Here is a 16521-nt window from a genome sequence, read left to right on the forward strand (position 1 = left end):
TGGCGCTTCCGGACTGTAGGGCGTGTCTGTCGCTTCCGGACTGTGGGCCGTCTCTGTCGGTTCCGGACTGTGGGCCGTCTCTAGATGGGGCACTATCGCCGGAAGCTCTGGACGGGGCACTATCGCTGGACACTCTGGACGGGGCACTGTTGCCGGACACTCTGGACGGGGCACTGTTGCCGGACACTCTGGACGGGGCACTGTTGCCGGACACTCTGGACGGGGCACTGTTGCCGGACACTCTGGACGGGGCACTGTTGCCGGACACTCTGGACGGGGCACTGTGGCCGGACACTCTGGACGGGGCACTGTGGCCGGACACTCTGGACGTGGCACTGTTGCCGGAAGCTCTGGACGGGGACTGCGCACTGAAGGCCTGATGCATGGGGCTGGCTTAGGAGGAGCCAGACTAGGGACACGCACCACAGGGCTAGTGCGAGGAGCAGAAGCAGGACGAGTTGGACTGGGTTGACGCACTGGAGGCCTGGTGCGTGGGGCTGGTACTGGAGGTACCAAACTGGAGACACGCACCCCAAGGCTAGTGCAAGGAGTGGGAACAGGACATACTAGACTGGGCTGACGCACTGGAGGCCTGGTGCATGGTTCTGGCTTTGGAGGCGCCAGACTAGAGGCACGCACCTCAGGGCTAGTGCGAGGAGCAGGAACTGGATACACCGGGCCATGAGTAGGCACTGGAGGTCTGGAGCGCACCTCCTGCACAACCCGTCCTGGCTGGATGGTAAATGTAGCCTGGCCACGCTGAGGAGCTTCCACCGATTGCACCGGCCTTTGAATGCTTCTTCTCAATACAGGGCACATTTCCCCATAGCTCGGTGCTTTCTTGACTCGTTGCTCCCCATAATAAGCACGGGGAGTTGGCTCAGGTCTCCATCCTGACTCTGCCCAACTCCCCATCTGCCCCCCCAAAATGTTTTTTGGGGGGATGCCTCTCTGTCTTCCTTAAATCCTCCATAGCCCTGGATAAACTCATCCTCATCTCCTTCCATGTCCATCCGTCTTCCTGTTGCTCCTTCCTCCGCTGCTTGGTCCATTGGTGGTGGGTAGTTCTGTCACGGGTGTCGTAGGGATTGGACAAAAACGCAGCGGGAATATGTATACTCATCTTCTTTTTTATTGAAGAAGGAAAACAAAAATAAACACGTATAAAAAAACAACGACGAAACAGTCCTGTAAGGCTACTAGGCTATACATAGAACAACTACCCACAAAAACCCCATGAAAAACACCCCTACTAAATAGGACCTTCAATTAGAGGCAACGAGGAACAGCTGCCTCCAATTGAAGGTCAAAACAATAAACTAGACATAGAAATAGAAAAACTAGAAAGTAGAACATAGAAATACAAAACATAGAACCCAAACCAAAAACCCCGACAACACAAAACAAACACACCCATGCCACGTCCTGACCAAACTACAATAACAAATAACCCCTTATACTGGTCAGGACGTGACAGTCCTTGAGTGGCCCAGCCAGAGCGCGGACTTGAACTCGATCGAACATATCTCAAGACACCTGAAAATAGCTGTGCAGCACTGTTCCCCATCCAACCTGACAGAGCTTGAGAGGATCTGCAGAGAAGAATGGGAGAAACTCACCAAATACAGGTGTGCCAAGCTTGTAGCGTCATACCCAAGAAGACTGTAATTGCTGCCAAATGTGCTTCATCAAAGTACTGAGTAAATAATACTTACGTAAATGTGATATTTCAATATCTTTATTTTTTTAGCAATTTGAAAACATTTCTAAAAAACTGTTTTTGCTTTGTCATTATGGGGTATTATGTGTAGATTGATGTGGGGAAAAACCAATTTCATCAATTTAAGAATAAGTCTGTAACGTAATAAAATGTGGAAAAAGTAAAGTGGTCTGAATACTTAACGAAGGCACTGTATATTATGTCAATTATATATATTATGTTATTATATTATGCATATTATGTATTTTATCTGGTGTGTTTTGTTTCCTGTTTGGACCCCAGGAAGAGTATTGTCTAATTGGGGATCCTAATAAAATAGTAAATACTAAAGGTTTGAGCATGTCTGCTGCCAGTTCCGAAGTCTTTATAGACGCTTATATAAGAGCATGTGGCGATAAAGACTTTAAATATTATTGTAATGTCCTTAACCCAACACTGAGTGACATTGTCAAGAGATACAGACCTCTAGGTGTAATGGTTAAAAATACTAAATTAGGTTTTATTGTCACTTGTTAAATCCACTTCAATTTGTGTAGATGAAGGAGATGAGAAAGGTTCATTCTTAAAACTACATCCATACTTCCATTATGTTTTTCAACCGGTACCAGTTATCTTCAGATGAGTCCCATGACACTGCTGGGAGTCGTCGAGCAAAACGGAGAACGTCATCGTGTTTGTGAGAATCACCCCTTTCCACAGTGGGGTCACATTAGTTTGTGGCCAAAACAGTTCAGATGCTACAAACAAAAGTTGGCACATTGACGGTTCCGTGGGGCCTCTAGGGGCCGTAGACCACCATCTTGTTCATGAGCATCTCATCTTTCCATAGACTGGTCATATTAGTTTGCAGGTCAGACGTTTTCGTGAGAAGACCGATTTACGGGATGTCTCATGGTCTGACAAACACCGCTGTAGCTTGGCCACTTTCCACCACTGTCACGGCTTCCATCGTGGATATGAAAGGACGACCAAGGCGCAGCGGAAGTGTGGACACTCATGTTTCTTTAATTTACAAAAAAACAAGCAAAGTATCCACCGAAAAACAATAAACCAAAACAATAAACAGTACTTACAATGGTAACAGTGTGGCAGGCTCAAACCAACGCAGTGCACACAAACAATTCCCCACAACCCCCAGTGACAAACAACTCCTACATATATGACTCCCAATCAGGAACAACAATTCCCAGCTGTTCCTGATCAGGAGTCACAAGACACACACAAGACTGCCACGTCCTGACCCCCAAACTACTACACCAGCTCCATCTGCTGGTCAGGACGTGACAACCACAGATATCTGTAGCTTAAACTGAGAGATTTTGATGGGGATTTTTTTGTTTTATGTTACTTAGATTGAAGCACCGGTGCAGCAATAGACTCTAGCCTCTCCGGGCTAGGCGGGACGAAATCGTCCCACCTACGCAACAGCCAGTGTAATCCCGTGGCGCGATTTTCAAATACCTTAGAAATGCTATTACTTCAATTTCTCAAACATATGACTATTTTACAGCATTTTAAAGACAAGACTCTCGTTAATCTATCCACACTGTCCGATTTCAAAAAGGCTTTACAATGAAAGCAAAACATTAGATTATGTCAGCAGAGTACCCAGCCAGAAATAATCAGACACCCATTTTTCAAGCTAGCATATAATGTCACAAAAACCCAGAAGACAGCTAAATGCAGCACTAACCTTTGATGATCTTCATCAGATGACACACCTAGGACATTATGTTATACAATACATGCATGTTTTGTTCAATCAAGTTCATATTTATATCAAAAAACAGCTTTTTACATTAGCATGTGACGTTCAGAACTAGCATACCCCCCGCAAACCTCCGGTGAATTTACTAAATTACTCACGATAAACGTTCACAAAAAAACATAACAATTATTTTAAGAATTATAGATACAGAACTCCTTTGTGCAATCGAGGTGTCCGATTTTAAAATAGCTTTTCGGTGAAAGCACATTTTGCAATATTCTCAGTAGATAGCCCAGCCATCACGGCTAGCCATTTAGACACCGACCAAGTTTAGCCCTGACCAAACTCCGATTTACTATTACAAAAGTTTGATTACCTTTGTTGTCTTCGTTAGAATACACTCCCAGGACTGCTACTTCAATAACAAATGTTGGTTTGGTCCAAAATAATCCATCGTTATATCCAAATAGCGGCGTTTTGTTTGTGCGTTCAAGACACTATCCGAAGTGTAAATAAGGGTCACGAGCATGGCGCAATTCGAGACAAAAAAATTCTAAATATTCCATTACCGTACTTCAAAGCATGTCAACCGCTGTTTAAAATCAATTTTTATGCCATTTTTCTCGTAAAAAAGCGATAATATTCTGACCGGGAATCTGCGTTTAGGTAAACAGAGGAAAGAAAACAAAGCATTCGGTCGACGCGGGCACGCGCCTGAGTCTCACAGTACTGTAACCAGCCACTACCCAAACGCGCTACTTTTTTTCAACCAGAGCCTGCAAAGCCACGATTCAGCTTTTTGCCGCCTTCTGAGAGCCCATGGGAGCCGTAGGAAGTGTCACGTAACAGCAGAGATCCTCTGTAATGGATAGAGATGGCAAAGAAGGCCAAGAAATGGTCAGACAGGGTACTTCCTGTACAGAATCTTCTCAGGTTTTGACCTGCCATTTGAGTTCTGTTATACTCACAGACACCATTCAAACAGTTTTAGAAAGTTTGGAGTGTTTTCTATCCAAAGCCAATAATTATATGCATATTCTAGTTACTGGGCAGGAGTAGTAACCAGATTAAATCGGGTACGTTTTTTATCCAGCCGTGTCAATACTGCCCCTAGCCCTAACAGGCTAGAGAAGGATTTTTAAGCCTTGAGACAATTGAGACATGAATTGTGTATGTGTGCCATTCCGAGGTTGAATGACCAAGACAAAATATTTAAGTGCCTTTAAACGGGGTATGGTAGTAGGTGCCAGGCGCACTGATTTGAGTGTGTCAAAAACTGCAACACTGCTGGGTTTTTCACACTCAACAGTTTCCCTTGTGTATCAAAAATGGTCCACCACCAAAAGGACATCCACCCAACTTGACACAACTGTGGGAAGCATTGGAGTCAACATGGGCCAGCTTTCGACACCTTGTAGAGTCCATGCCCTGACGAATTTAGGCTGTCCTAAGGGCAAAAGAGGGAGGTACAACTCAATATTAGGAAGGTGTTCCTAATGTTTTGTACACTAGTGTTAAAACACTTCCTAGTGTTAAAAATACTTTATACATTGGTGTAAACTATATGTACTTCCTGGTGTTAAAATAATATATGAGGTACTATTGCATAACACTCAAAGTGTTAATTCCCTAATACTTACAAAGTGTATTAATTCAACACTCAAAAGTGTGGACCTGTATAGACACTGGGCCAGTGTTCAATTTGACACTGGAGATTTTGCTGTATAGGGTACACTTTCATGATAATTGAATGATTTTTGCTGGCCCTGGCATCAACAGATTTCTGCCTATGCCACTGCTCTGGGGTACCATCCATCACAGCTGTTCAGATTCAGATGTCCTGGAGAGTCTTGTGTACCCAAATATACCGTCCCCAGTGGACAAGAGCTGGCCCATACAGTTCCCCCTGTTGTCAAACTGGGTTATAGTCACCAGAAGGGTAGGGGCTGTGTTTGGGGATGACGCACATGTTTCATTTAATTGCAGTATTTGGTTAACTGTATTTTAAATGATTTAACATTTTTTGCCTGTTTCTTTATTTTAAATCCTTTCTGGAGGTGTTAAATTGTCCTCCCTTGCAGCATCTGGCTGTAAACATGAGGTAATGAAGAACAGATGAATGATTCATTAATTAACCATCATTAGCTAGTTGCCTACTAAACAGCCTCTCATAATACCACTGTTCCTGCCTGGCCTAGTTACTAGGCCTTCTCAACTCTTCACAAGGGTGACCTAGCTAGCACCCATTCACATGCATGCGTGCACGCACACACACGTACGTAGGCGCTAGCCCACAGGTAGCCATAAGCTCTAACACAGAGCACAGAGCACAGAGCACACACACACACACACACACACACACACACACACACACACACACACACACACACACACACACACACACACACACACACACACACACACACACACACACACACACACACACACACACACACCCCGGGGCGTTTTGACCTTCATCTCGGCACCCGGCTGACCTATTTAGACATGTTTAGAAGTCCCCCAGGTGTGGATAACCAATGAGAAATCAGCGCCTACTTTATGCTAATCAGGCTGGTGTTCAGCGCTCCCTGAAGCGAAGACAGCAACGCTGCTATCCTCTGCTTTAGTGTCTTATTACTAGAGCGTTCATTTCCCATGAATACAAAACATGCTCTGAAGGGTCAGTTGGTGAGATAGTCCTGCGACCCAAATGGCACCCTAATCCCTATAATAGTTCACTAGTTTTGACCAGGGCCCTTGTCAAAAGTGGTGCACTATAGGGAAAAGATTGCCATTTTGGACGGAATCTCTTATTCCGCCTTTAGATTCTCTCAATGGCAGAGGGAGATGGGAGAGAGATGATTAGTTGAGAGTAAGAGGATTGTAGACCTATGGGGGAGAAAAATGGCGAAAGTATTATTTTATTTTTCCATGTCGTTAAAGTTATGAGAATGTGAAGCAGTGACTTTCCAAGTGGACAATTCAAATAAATTTCACTTTGAGAACAATGTGTTTGACCTATGTGTTCTGTTCTTCTCTTTCATCGTTTCATAAGTATAGTGAATAGTGAGTCAAGACCAGTCTCCTTTCAACTTGATAAGTTCAGCAAATTCCTGAAAATGCATCACCTACATTTACAGTAATAAAATCAAATTTCAAATCAAATTTATTTTTATATAGCCCTTCGTACATCAGCTGATATTCTCAAAGTGCTGTACAGAAACCCAGCCTAAAACCCCAAACAGCAAGCAAAGCATGTGAAAGAAGCACGGTGGCTAGGAAAAACTCCCTAGGAAAAACTCCCTAGAAAGGCCAAAAACCTAGGAAGAAACCTAGAGAGGAACCAGGCTATGAGGGGTGGCCAGTCCTCTTCTGGCTGTGCAGGGTGGATATTATAACAGAACATGGTCAAAATGTTAAAATGTTAAAATGTTCATAAATGACCAGCATGGTCAAATAATAATAATCATAGTAGTTGTCGAGGGTGCAACAAGCACGTCCGGTGAACAGGTCAGGGTTCCATAGCCGCAGGCAGAACAGTTGAAACTGGAGCAGCAGCACGGCCAGGTGGACTGGGGACAGCAAGGAGTCATCATACCAGGTAGTCCTGAGGCATGGTCCTAGGGCTCAGGTCCTCCGAGAGAAAGACAGAAAGAGAGAAAGAGAGAATTAGAGAGAGCATATTTAAATACACACAGGACACCGGATAAGACAAGAGAAATACTCCAGATGTAACAGACTGACCCTAGCCCCCGACACATAAACTACTGCAGCATAAATACTGGAGGCTGAGACAGGAGGGATCAGAAGACACTGTGGCCCCATCCGATGATACCCCCGGACAGGGCCAAACAGGCAGGATATAACCCCACCCACTTTGCCAAAGCACAGCCCCCACACCACTAGAGGGATGTCTCCAACCACCAACTTACCGTCCTAAGACAAGGCCGAGTATAGCCCACAACGATCTCCGCCATGGCACAACCCAAGGGGGGGGCGCCAACCCAGACAGGAAGACCACGTCAGTGACTCAACCGACTCAAGTGACGCACCCCTCCCATGGACGGCATGGAAGAACACCAGTAGGCCAGTGACTCATCCTCTGTAAAAGGGTTAGAGGCAGAGAATCCCAGTGGAAAGAGGGGAACCGGCAAGGCAGAGACAGCAAGGGCGGTTCGTTGCTCCAGCCTTTCCGTTCACCTTCACACTCCTGGGCCAGACTATACTTAATCATAGGACCTACTGAAGAGATAAGTCTTCAGTAAAGACTTAAAGGTTGAGACTGAGTCTGCGTCTCTCACATTGGTAGGCAGACCATTCCATAAAAATGGAGCTCTATAGGAGAAAGCCCTACCTCCAGCCGTTTGCTTAGAAATTCTAGGGACAATTAGGAGGCCTGCGTCTTGTGACCGTAGCGTACGTGTAGGTATGTACGGCAGGACCAAATCGGAAAGATAGGTAGGAGCAAGCCCATGTAATGCTTTGTAGGTTAGCAGTAAAACCTTTACTAAACCATCACATAGTTGGTGCTATTGTTGGTAAACCTTTACTCAAGCGTAGTCATAAAATGATTTATTATTTACTTTATTACCACTGTATCTTTACTGTCTCTGTGTCCTCCTGTTAACAGAATGAATATTACTGTAGGTTGGACTTCCTGTGGAGGGACAAGTTCAAGAGAGAGTGTGAGGAGATCGAGACCATGGAGAACCTCAACAGGGTTCTACTGGAGAACGTTCTACCTGCCCACGTCGCAGAACACTTCCTGGGACGCAACTGGAAGAACGAGGTGGGGCAACGACCATTCACAGAACATAACCTTGAGAACTCAGAACCACAGAACAAAACAAATTCTTATTCTAGAACTCTTTCTAGACAGGGCTGGTCCCTGCTGTTCTGCCGCCATAGGCGAGACCAAAAAATGCCGCCCCGCAAAACTAGAATAGTCCCAGTAAGCAGACGTATTTTCCTGACATTGAAGTTAGGTTCAATTTAGGTTCTGAATGAAAGGTGAAAAATAATTTCCGTATATTTAAATCTTTTAGGACGTTGAAAAGGCATATTCTCCGGACGTTGAAAAATACTTCTTTTCCAGATGTTTAAATCAAGTTAATGTTCAGTTCTGAATTAAAGTTTACATTTTTTTTCTTCTAGTCTTCTATGTTTGGGCCAAATCAAGGCTGGTCAAGACCAGACAAAATCTGAACCAAACATATCCGTGGATGTGGAAATCAAAGCCGGTCCGGAATTGCACCAAAAAAATATGTACAAAAGGCGTCGGCGTCGATCCGTGCTTACTGAGGTGTAGCCTACAGTGTTGTCTGAAATGGACTTTTATGAATGCCCATCTATGTGGTAAGCCTACTATTTGTAAAATACAAAAAAAAGACATCCGGACAGGACCAAAAACAGACGTCCAAAAGACGTTGGCTCGTACTCATCTAAAAAGCCCTTATGCCACTGGTTGAGAGAAATTCTCATTGTTTTTGGGCAGAATTAAGTGAGGATAATGTGTTGTTGTTGTTTGAGGTGCATCTTGGCCAGTTTAGCTCAGAAAATGCCTCCCTCGTCAATCTGCCACCATAGGTGGCCGCCTAATCCTGCATAATGAGCGGGCCGGCTGTGTTTCTAGAAGACACAAAATAAATGCATTCTAGAACTAACTTTAGAACCACACATTCTAACCCTATTTTGGAATTGCACTGATCCATTCCACTGACCTGTGTCTGTGTGTTTGTTTCTCTAGGATCTGTACCACCAGTCGTATGAGTCGGTATGTGTGATGTTCGCCTCCATCCCAGACTTTAAGGAGTTCTACACAGAGTCAGACGTCAACAAGGAGGGCCTGGAATGTCTCAGACTCCTCAACGAGATCATCGCTGACTTTGACGAGGTGAGTTACTCTGTCCTCATTGGTTTCTTATCACTTCTGTCACACATCTGTGTAGGAACAATAAGGAGGCCTGCATCTTGTGACCATATCATATCCATACCATATCAGAGAGATAGTTCGGAACAAGTCCATGTAAAGCTTTGTATGTTAGCAGTAAAACCTTGAAATCAGCCCTAGCCTTAATAGGAAGCCGGTGTAGAGGATAGCACTGTAATATGATCGATTGTTTTGGTACTAGTCAAGATTCTAGCAGCCGTATTTAGCACTAGCTGAAGTTTATTTAGTGCCTTATCAGGGTAGCCAGAGAGAGTAGAGCATTGCAGTAGTCTAATCTTGAAGTGACAAAAGCATGGATTATCATTTCTGCATAATTTTTGGACAAAAGGTTTCAGATTTTGGAATGTTAAGAAGATGGATATGTTTGTCAAAAGAGAGATCAGGGTCCAGAGTAACACCGAGGTCCTTCACAGTTTTATTTCAGACGACCATCAAGATTAATTCTCAGATCCGACAGCAGATCTCTTTGTTTCTCAGGACCTAGAACTAGCATCTCTGTTTTGTCCGATTTTAATAGAAAAACATTTAATGCCATCCACTTCCTTACGTCTGAAACACAGGCTTCCAGGGTAGGGAATTTTGGGGCTTCACCAAGTTTCATTGAAAACGTGTGTGTCGTCTGTATAGCAGTGAAAATTGAAATTATGTTTCCGAATGACATCACCAAGAGGTACACTGAGTAAACCAAACATTAGGAACATCTTCCTAATATTGAGTTGCACCCCCCCATTTTCCCCTCAGAACAGCCACAATTCTTAGGGGCATGGACTCCACAAGGTGTCGAAAGATTTCCACAGGGATGCTGGCCCAAGTTGACTCCGATGCTTCCCACAGTTGTGTCAAGTTAGCTGGATGTTCTTTTGGTGGTGGACCATTCTTGATATAGACAGGAAACTGTAGTGTGAAAAACCCAACAGCGTTGCAGTTCTTGACACAAACCGGTACGGCTGGCACCTACTACCATACCCCGTTCAAAGGCATTTCAATATTTTGTCTTGCCCATTCACCCTCTGAATGGCACACATACACAATCCATGTCTCAATTGTCTCAAGGCTTAAAAATCCTTCTTAACCTGTATCGTCCTCTTCATCTCAACTGATTGAAGTGGATTTAACATAAGGAATCATAGCTTTCACCTGGATTCACCTGTTCAGTCTATGTCATGGAAAGAGCAGGTGTCCTTAATGTTTTGTATACTCAGTGTATAGGGAAAACAATACTGGTTCTGAAACGGAACCTTGAGGAACACTGAAACTTACCACTGATTTGTCAGAGGACAAACCATCCACAGAGATGAACTGATATCTTTCCGACAGATCTAAACCAGGCAAGAACTTGTCTGTGTAGACCAATTAGGGTATCCAATCTCTCTGAAAGAATGTGGTGATTGAGGACAGACTCAGAGCCTTGGTCTGACGCCATTCAAATGTAATTTACCACCTTCACGAGTGCGGTCTCAGTACTATGATGGGGTCTAAAACCAGACTGGAGTGTTATGTATACATTATTTGTCTTCAAGATGGAAGTGAGTATCTGAGCAACAGCTTTATTTTGTATTTATTTTTAGGAATGAGAGATTCGATTACAGGCTGATTTAGCTTTTTCAGGAGAGGCTATATTACTGGCTCTTTTAGTGAGTTTGGTACACATCCAGAAAATAGAGAGCCGTTTATTAAATTCAACATAGGAGGGCCAAGCACAGGCAGTAGCTCCTTCATTAGTTTAGTTGGAATAGAGTCCAGTAGACAGCTGGAAGGTTTAGAGGCCATGACTATTTTCATGAATGTGTCAGGATTCAAAAACTCAAGTGTCTCCATTGATCTGAAGTCTTGGCAGTTCTGTGCAGATTCAGGACAACTGAGTTTTGGAAAAATACACAGATTCAAAGAGGAGTCTGTAATTTGTTTTCTTGTGATCATGATCTTTTCATTGAAGATAAGTTCATGAAATCATCACTGCTGAAGTTCACTTCCATCCTCACTTCGGGATTGCTTCTCTCTCTCTCTCTCTCTCTCTCTCTCTCTCTCTCTCTCTCTCTCTCTCTCTCTCTCTCTGTCTCTCTCTGTCTCTCTGTCTCTCTCTGTCTCTCTGTCTCTCTGTCTCTCTCTCTCTCTGTGTGTGTGTAATAGCTGCTGTCCAAGCCTAAGTTCTAACCTCTCTTTCTGTGTGACAGCTGCTGTCCAAGCCTAAATTCAGCGGGGTGGAGAAGATAAAGACTATTGGCAGCACCTACATGGCTGCTACTGGGCTCAACGCTACACCTGGACCTGAATACACCCAGGTACATGACACACACACACATACAGTGAGGGAAAAAAGTATTTGATCCCCTGCTGATTTTGTACGTTTGCCCACTGACAAAGAAATGATCAGTCTATCATTTTAATGGTATGTTTATTTGAACAGTGAGAGACAGAATAACAACAAAAATATCCAGAAAAAACACATGCCAAAAATGTTATAAAATGATTTGCATTTTAATGAGGGAAATAAGTATTTGACCCCTCTGCAAAACATGACTTAGTACTTGGTGGCAAAACCCTTGTTGGCAATCACAGAGGTCAGACGTTTCTTGTAGTTGGCCACCAGGTTTGCACACATCTCAGGAGGGATTTTGTCCCACTCCTCTTTGCAGATCTTCTCCAAGTCATTAAGGTTTCGAGGCTGACGTTTGGCAACTCGAACCTTCAGCTCCCTCCACAGATTTTCTATGGGATTAAGGTCTGGAGACTGGCTATGCCACTCCAGGACCTTAATGTGCTTCTTCTTGAGCCACTCCTTTGTTGCCTTGGCCGTGTGTTTTGGGTCATTGTCATGCTGGAATACCCATCCACGACCCATTTTCAACGCCCTGGCTGAGGGAAGGAGGTTCTCACCCAAGATTTGACGGTATATGGTCCCTTTGATGCGGTGAAGTTGTCCTGTCCCCTTAGCAGAAAAACACCCCCAAAGCATAATGTTTCCACCTCTATGTTTGACGGTGGGGATGGTGTTCTTGGGGTCATAGGCAGCATTCCTCCTCCTCCAAACACGGCGAGTTGAGTTGATGCCAAAGAGCTCCATTTTGGTCTCATCTGACAACACTTTCACCCAGTTGTCCTCTGAATCATTCAGATGTTCATTGGCAAACTTCAGACGGGCATGTATATGTGCTTTCTTGAGCAGGGGGACCTTGCAGGCGCTGCAGGATTTCAGTCCTTCACGGTGTAGTGTGTTACCAATTCTTTTCTTGGTGACTATGGTCCCAGCTGCCTTGAGATCATTGACAAGATCCTCCCGTGTAGTTCTGGGCTGATTCCTCACCGTTCTCATGATCATTGCAACTCCACGAGGTGAGATCTTGCATGGAGCCCCAGGCCGAGGGAGATTGACAGTTCTTTTGTGTTTCTTCCATTTGCAAATAATCACACCAACTGTTGTCACCTTCTCACCAAGCTGCTTGGCGATGGTCTTGTAGCCCATTCCAGCCTTATGTAGGTCTACAATCTTGTCCCTGACATCCTTGGAGAGCTCTTTGGTCTTGGCCATGGTGGAGAGTTTGGAATCTGATTGATTGATTGTTTCTGTGGACAGGTGTCTTTTATACAGGTAACAAGCTGAGATTAGGAGCACTCCCTTTAAGAGTGTGCTCCTAATCTCAGCTCGTTACCTGTATAAAAGACACCTGGGAGACAGAAATCTTTCTGATTGAGAGGGGATCAAATACTTATTTCCCTCATTAAAATGCTAATCAATTTATAACATTTTTTACATGCGTTTTTCTGGATTTTTTGGTTGTTATTCTGTCTCTCACTGTTCAAATAAACCTACCATTAAAATTATAGACGGATCCTTTCTTTATCAGTGGGTAAACGTACAAAATCAGCAGGGGATCAAATACTTTTTTCCCTCACTATAACTGTAGGGATAAATGACCTTTCTCCTCTCAATGACAGTTCATGGTGTGAATAGGAGAAACAGAAACCCACAGAAATGATCAAACTCAGCTACAGCATCAACCCACCTCCAATTACAGGTGTAGAGCTGTATGGTGGAGCTAAACAACACTCCCTGTCATCCCTTCCCTCTCCTTCTCCCTCTCTCTCTCTCCTTACACTATCTTTCTCTCTCTCTCTCAGGAGCATGACCGTCAGTACATGCACATTGGCACCATGATGGAGTTTGCCTTCGCCTTGGTCGGGAAACTAGATGTCATCAACAAACACTCCTTCAATGACTTCAGGCTACGAGTTGGTATGTGTGTGTGTGTGTGTGTGTGTGTGTGTGTGTGTGTGTGTGTGTGTGTGTGTGTGTGTGTGTGTGTGTGTGTGTGTGTGTGTGTGTGTGTGTGTGTGTGTGTGTGTGTGTGTGTGTGTGTGTGTGTGAGAGAGAGAGAGAGATACAGTCTGTCTTACATGGGACCTCTAACCCTTCTTCCTGGTTGTGTCAGGGATAAACCATGGTCCGGTGATTGCGGGGGTGATCGGAGCGCAAAAGCCTCAGTATGATATCTGGGGGAACAGTGTTAATGTGGCCAGCCGGATGGAGAGTACTGGGGTACTGGGGAAAATACAGGTAATCGATTCATACATTTAGAATACAGCTACGCTAATATTAATGCTAAAATAATACTAGCTGCATGCAGTTTTATGTTGTACCACTAGTGGTCGCTGTAGAATTAGGTCAAGGTTAATGAATACGGTATACAGGTACGGAGATGACGTCATGCAAATGTAGATATATAATAATACAGAACTATACAGTATACTCAAAGCCACTCTTCGACTATTGTTCTTTCCTGATTAAGTCTTTAGTTATTAATATAAAATATTACATTTACCACAGAGATCCTATTAAGAGTTCAATATGGAATTCTATGGAATGTTCTGCCTACATGTGATTTGTGTTTTCGCTGCTTCCAGGTAACCGAGGAGACGAGTCGTATCCTGTTGACGCTGGGCTACATGTGTTCATGTCGCGGCATCATCAACGTGAAGGGGAAGGGAGAGCTCAAAACCTTCTTCGTACACACAGAGATGACCAGATCACTGTCGCAAGGGACTGTGATGCCTTGAACATCATACACGGAGCAATTTACACACGCACACACACACACACACACACACACACACACACACACACACACACACACACACACACACACACACACACACACACACACACACACACACACACACACACACACACACACACAAACTATACAAACACATGCATTTACATAAACACAAATGGACTTACATACACACAAATGGACTTGCACACACATCAGGGCTTCAAACTGGTTCAGTGAACCGAATCGAAAACCGGAAAATAACTAAATTTGTCAAGGAACAGAAACGGAACCGGGAACAAAAGTGATCCAAATTGTTCCGGAACAAAACCATTATTTTAAAAGCATGGTAAGCGGTTAATAATGGTATTTTACGTTACAGGCATTTTTTTCTAGTCCCACAACAAAAACACAACAAAAACTTTACAAGCGTGATTCAGAAGATAGGGAGAGAGAATTTTTATTAGCTAGAGAATAATGGATTAACTTTTTCAATGCTAGTTAAGGATACTGTAACAACCCTGGGTTTATAAGCGAGGATATCGACTCTGCCGCTTGAGCATGCTTTTGCGGCACAGTCGATAGTGCGCTGGACTTTGGGCTAGAAGGTTGTTGGTTCGAGACCTGCTCCCTGCCTGTTTTATTACAATACTATAGGCCTGATTATCACCTTTTTGTTGAAATTATTAAACCTTACAAAAAGGTAAGATGTGTTTTTAATTCTGGTGGCGCTTGTCAGTTAGCTAGCTAGCTCAAGCTTGTTAGCTAGTTAGCTCAAAGGACATTCAATATTTCTCCATAGAAGCCCTCCACCTAGGTATAATTATGTGAACCTAATTCAGATAATGCATGTCATAATAACAAGATGCCCTGCGCTTCAAGCCTCCTCAACCCTATCTTGCTCTCTTCCCACCCACAAAATTTCAGTCGCATCTTGCGCCATAGGCTACACTTGTCTGTCCATCACGCATGGAAACAACTAGCTTGCCTGCTCTATCCGCAATGATTGGTAAAGTAATTTAACGAGCTAAATGTAAAAAACTGTGGATTTCACAGGTTAAAAAAAGGAACCGAAAGGAACGATATCAACCTGTACTTTTTGCTTTGAATCGGTTCAGAACTTTATTTTGCTGGTCGGAACAGTTTAGCGGAACCAAAAAAATGGTGGTTCTGTTCAGAATGAAATAATTGGAAAATAACTTTGGTTCCAACCCGACACACATACATGCATGCACAAATACAGCACATACACACATACAAGGACTTATACAATCACACACACACACACACACATTCAAAACTGCCTGCTGTAATAGAACGTATCTATCAAGACTCTTTGTTTACAACAGTAACTCCAGACCACATCATCTGAACCAGACAGAAGGCAGACAGACAACATTTAGAACAACAGACAGAACAACAGACAGACAGACAGACGGCTGTACATACAGTATTACCTGCATCGTCCCTCCTTAGCTGGTTACAGTAGTGGCTGGACTTCATAGGTTACAGTCGTCCTTAGATGCTGATCTTAGGTCAGTTTTGCATCCCCTTCCCCCCTGTGTTTAGGATAAGCTGATCCTAGATCTGTGCATAACGGCAATTTCTAGCTTTAGTGGATTTCATTGGCTGCCCGAGTGGTTCTGTGGTGCAGTGCAGAGACAGATATTGAGAGTCTGTGTCAGGATTCTAGTCAGAGCCATCTTGGCACCAATAGTCCTTTCACCATTACAGTACTTTTAGTCAGAATGGAAGAAAAAAATTGGTGCCAACATGAACAATAGTTGGCCAAACCTTCTATAGCTAACCTATCTCTATGGCTCTGGAGCAGAGTTTCTGTCAAGCAAAGAGCAATGTACGTGGACCTCAAGAGCAGCCGGGAATCAAGAGCTACTGGACTTTTGTAAGAAAACCAAAAAACTATGTCAAGAACAGGAGAAGAATGTTTCCATGTTTTGACAGCATAATTTTCTTACTCATTAAAACCATTTGTATATAAGTGAACCAATGTGCCTCCTGTCATTGAAAGTTGACTATTTATGATTGCATTGAAAGTTCACAAAGTAGTTTGTAAAGAGGTATTTTGATCAAA

The 16521-nt window shown here is 43.7% G+C and overlaps 1 protein-coding gene across 2 annotated transcripts in view; it reads left to right on the forward strand.

Annotated features, from left to right (window-relative positions):
* LOC106570343 (adenylate cyclase type 2) overlaps nt 1–16433 on the forward strand; it is a 94152-nt gene extending 77719 nt beyond the window's left edge. For both annotated transcript variants that reach the window (XM_014142541.2, XM_014142542.2), the window contains exons 20-25: nt 8059–8217; nt 9175–9321; nt 11553–11660; nt 13498–13612; nt 13809–13933; nt 14281–16433. In XM_014142541.2, the coding sequence (XP_013998016.1) occupies nt 8059–8217; nt 9175–9321; nt 11553–11660; nt 13498–13612; nt 13809–13933; nt 14281–14433 (807 nt within the window). In that variant the 3' untranslated portion in view covers nt 14434–16433. The remainder of the gene's footprint in view (nt 1–8058; nt 8218–9174; nt 9322–11552; nt 11661–13497; nt 13613–13808; nt 13934–14280) is intronic.
* Nucleotides 16434–16521: the final 88 nt, after the last annotated feature.

The sequence above is a fragment of the Salmo salar genome, chromosome ssa14 (genome assembly GCF_905237065.1).
Source record: "Salmo salar chromosome ssa14, Ssal_v3.1, whole genome shotgun sequence".
Classification (NCBI taxonomy): Eukaryota; Metazoa; Chordata; class Actinopteri; order Salmoniformes; family Salmonidae; genus Salmo; species Salmo salar.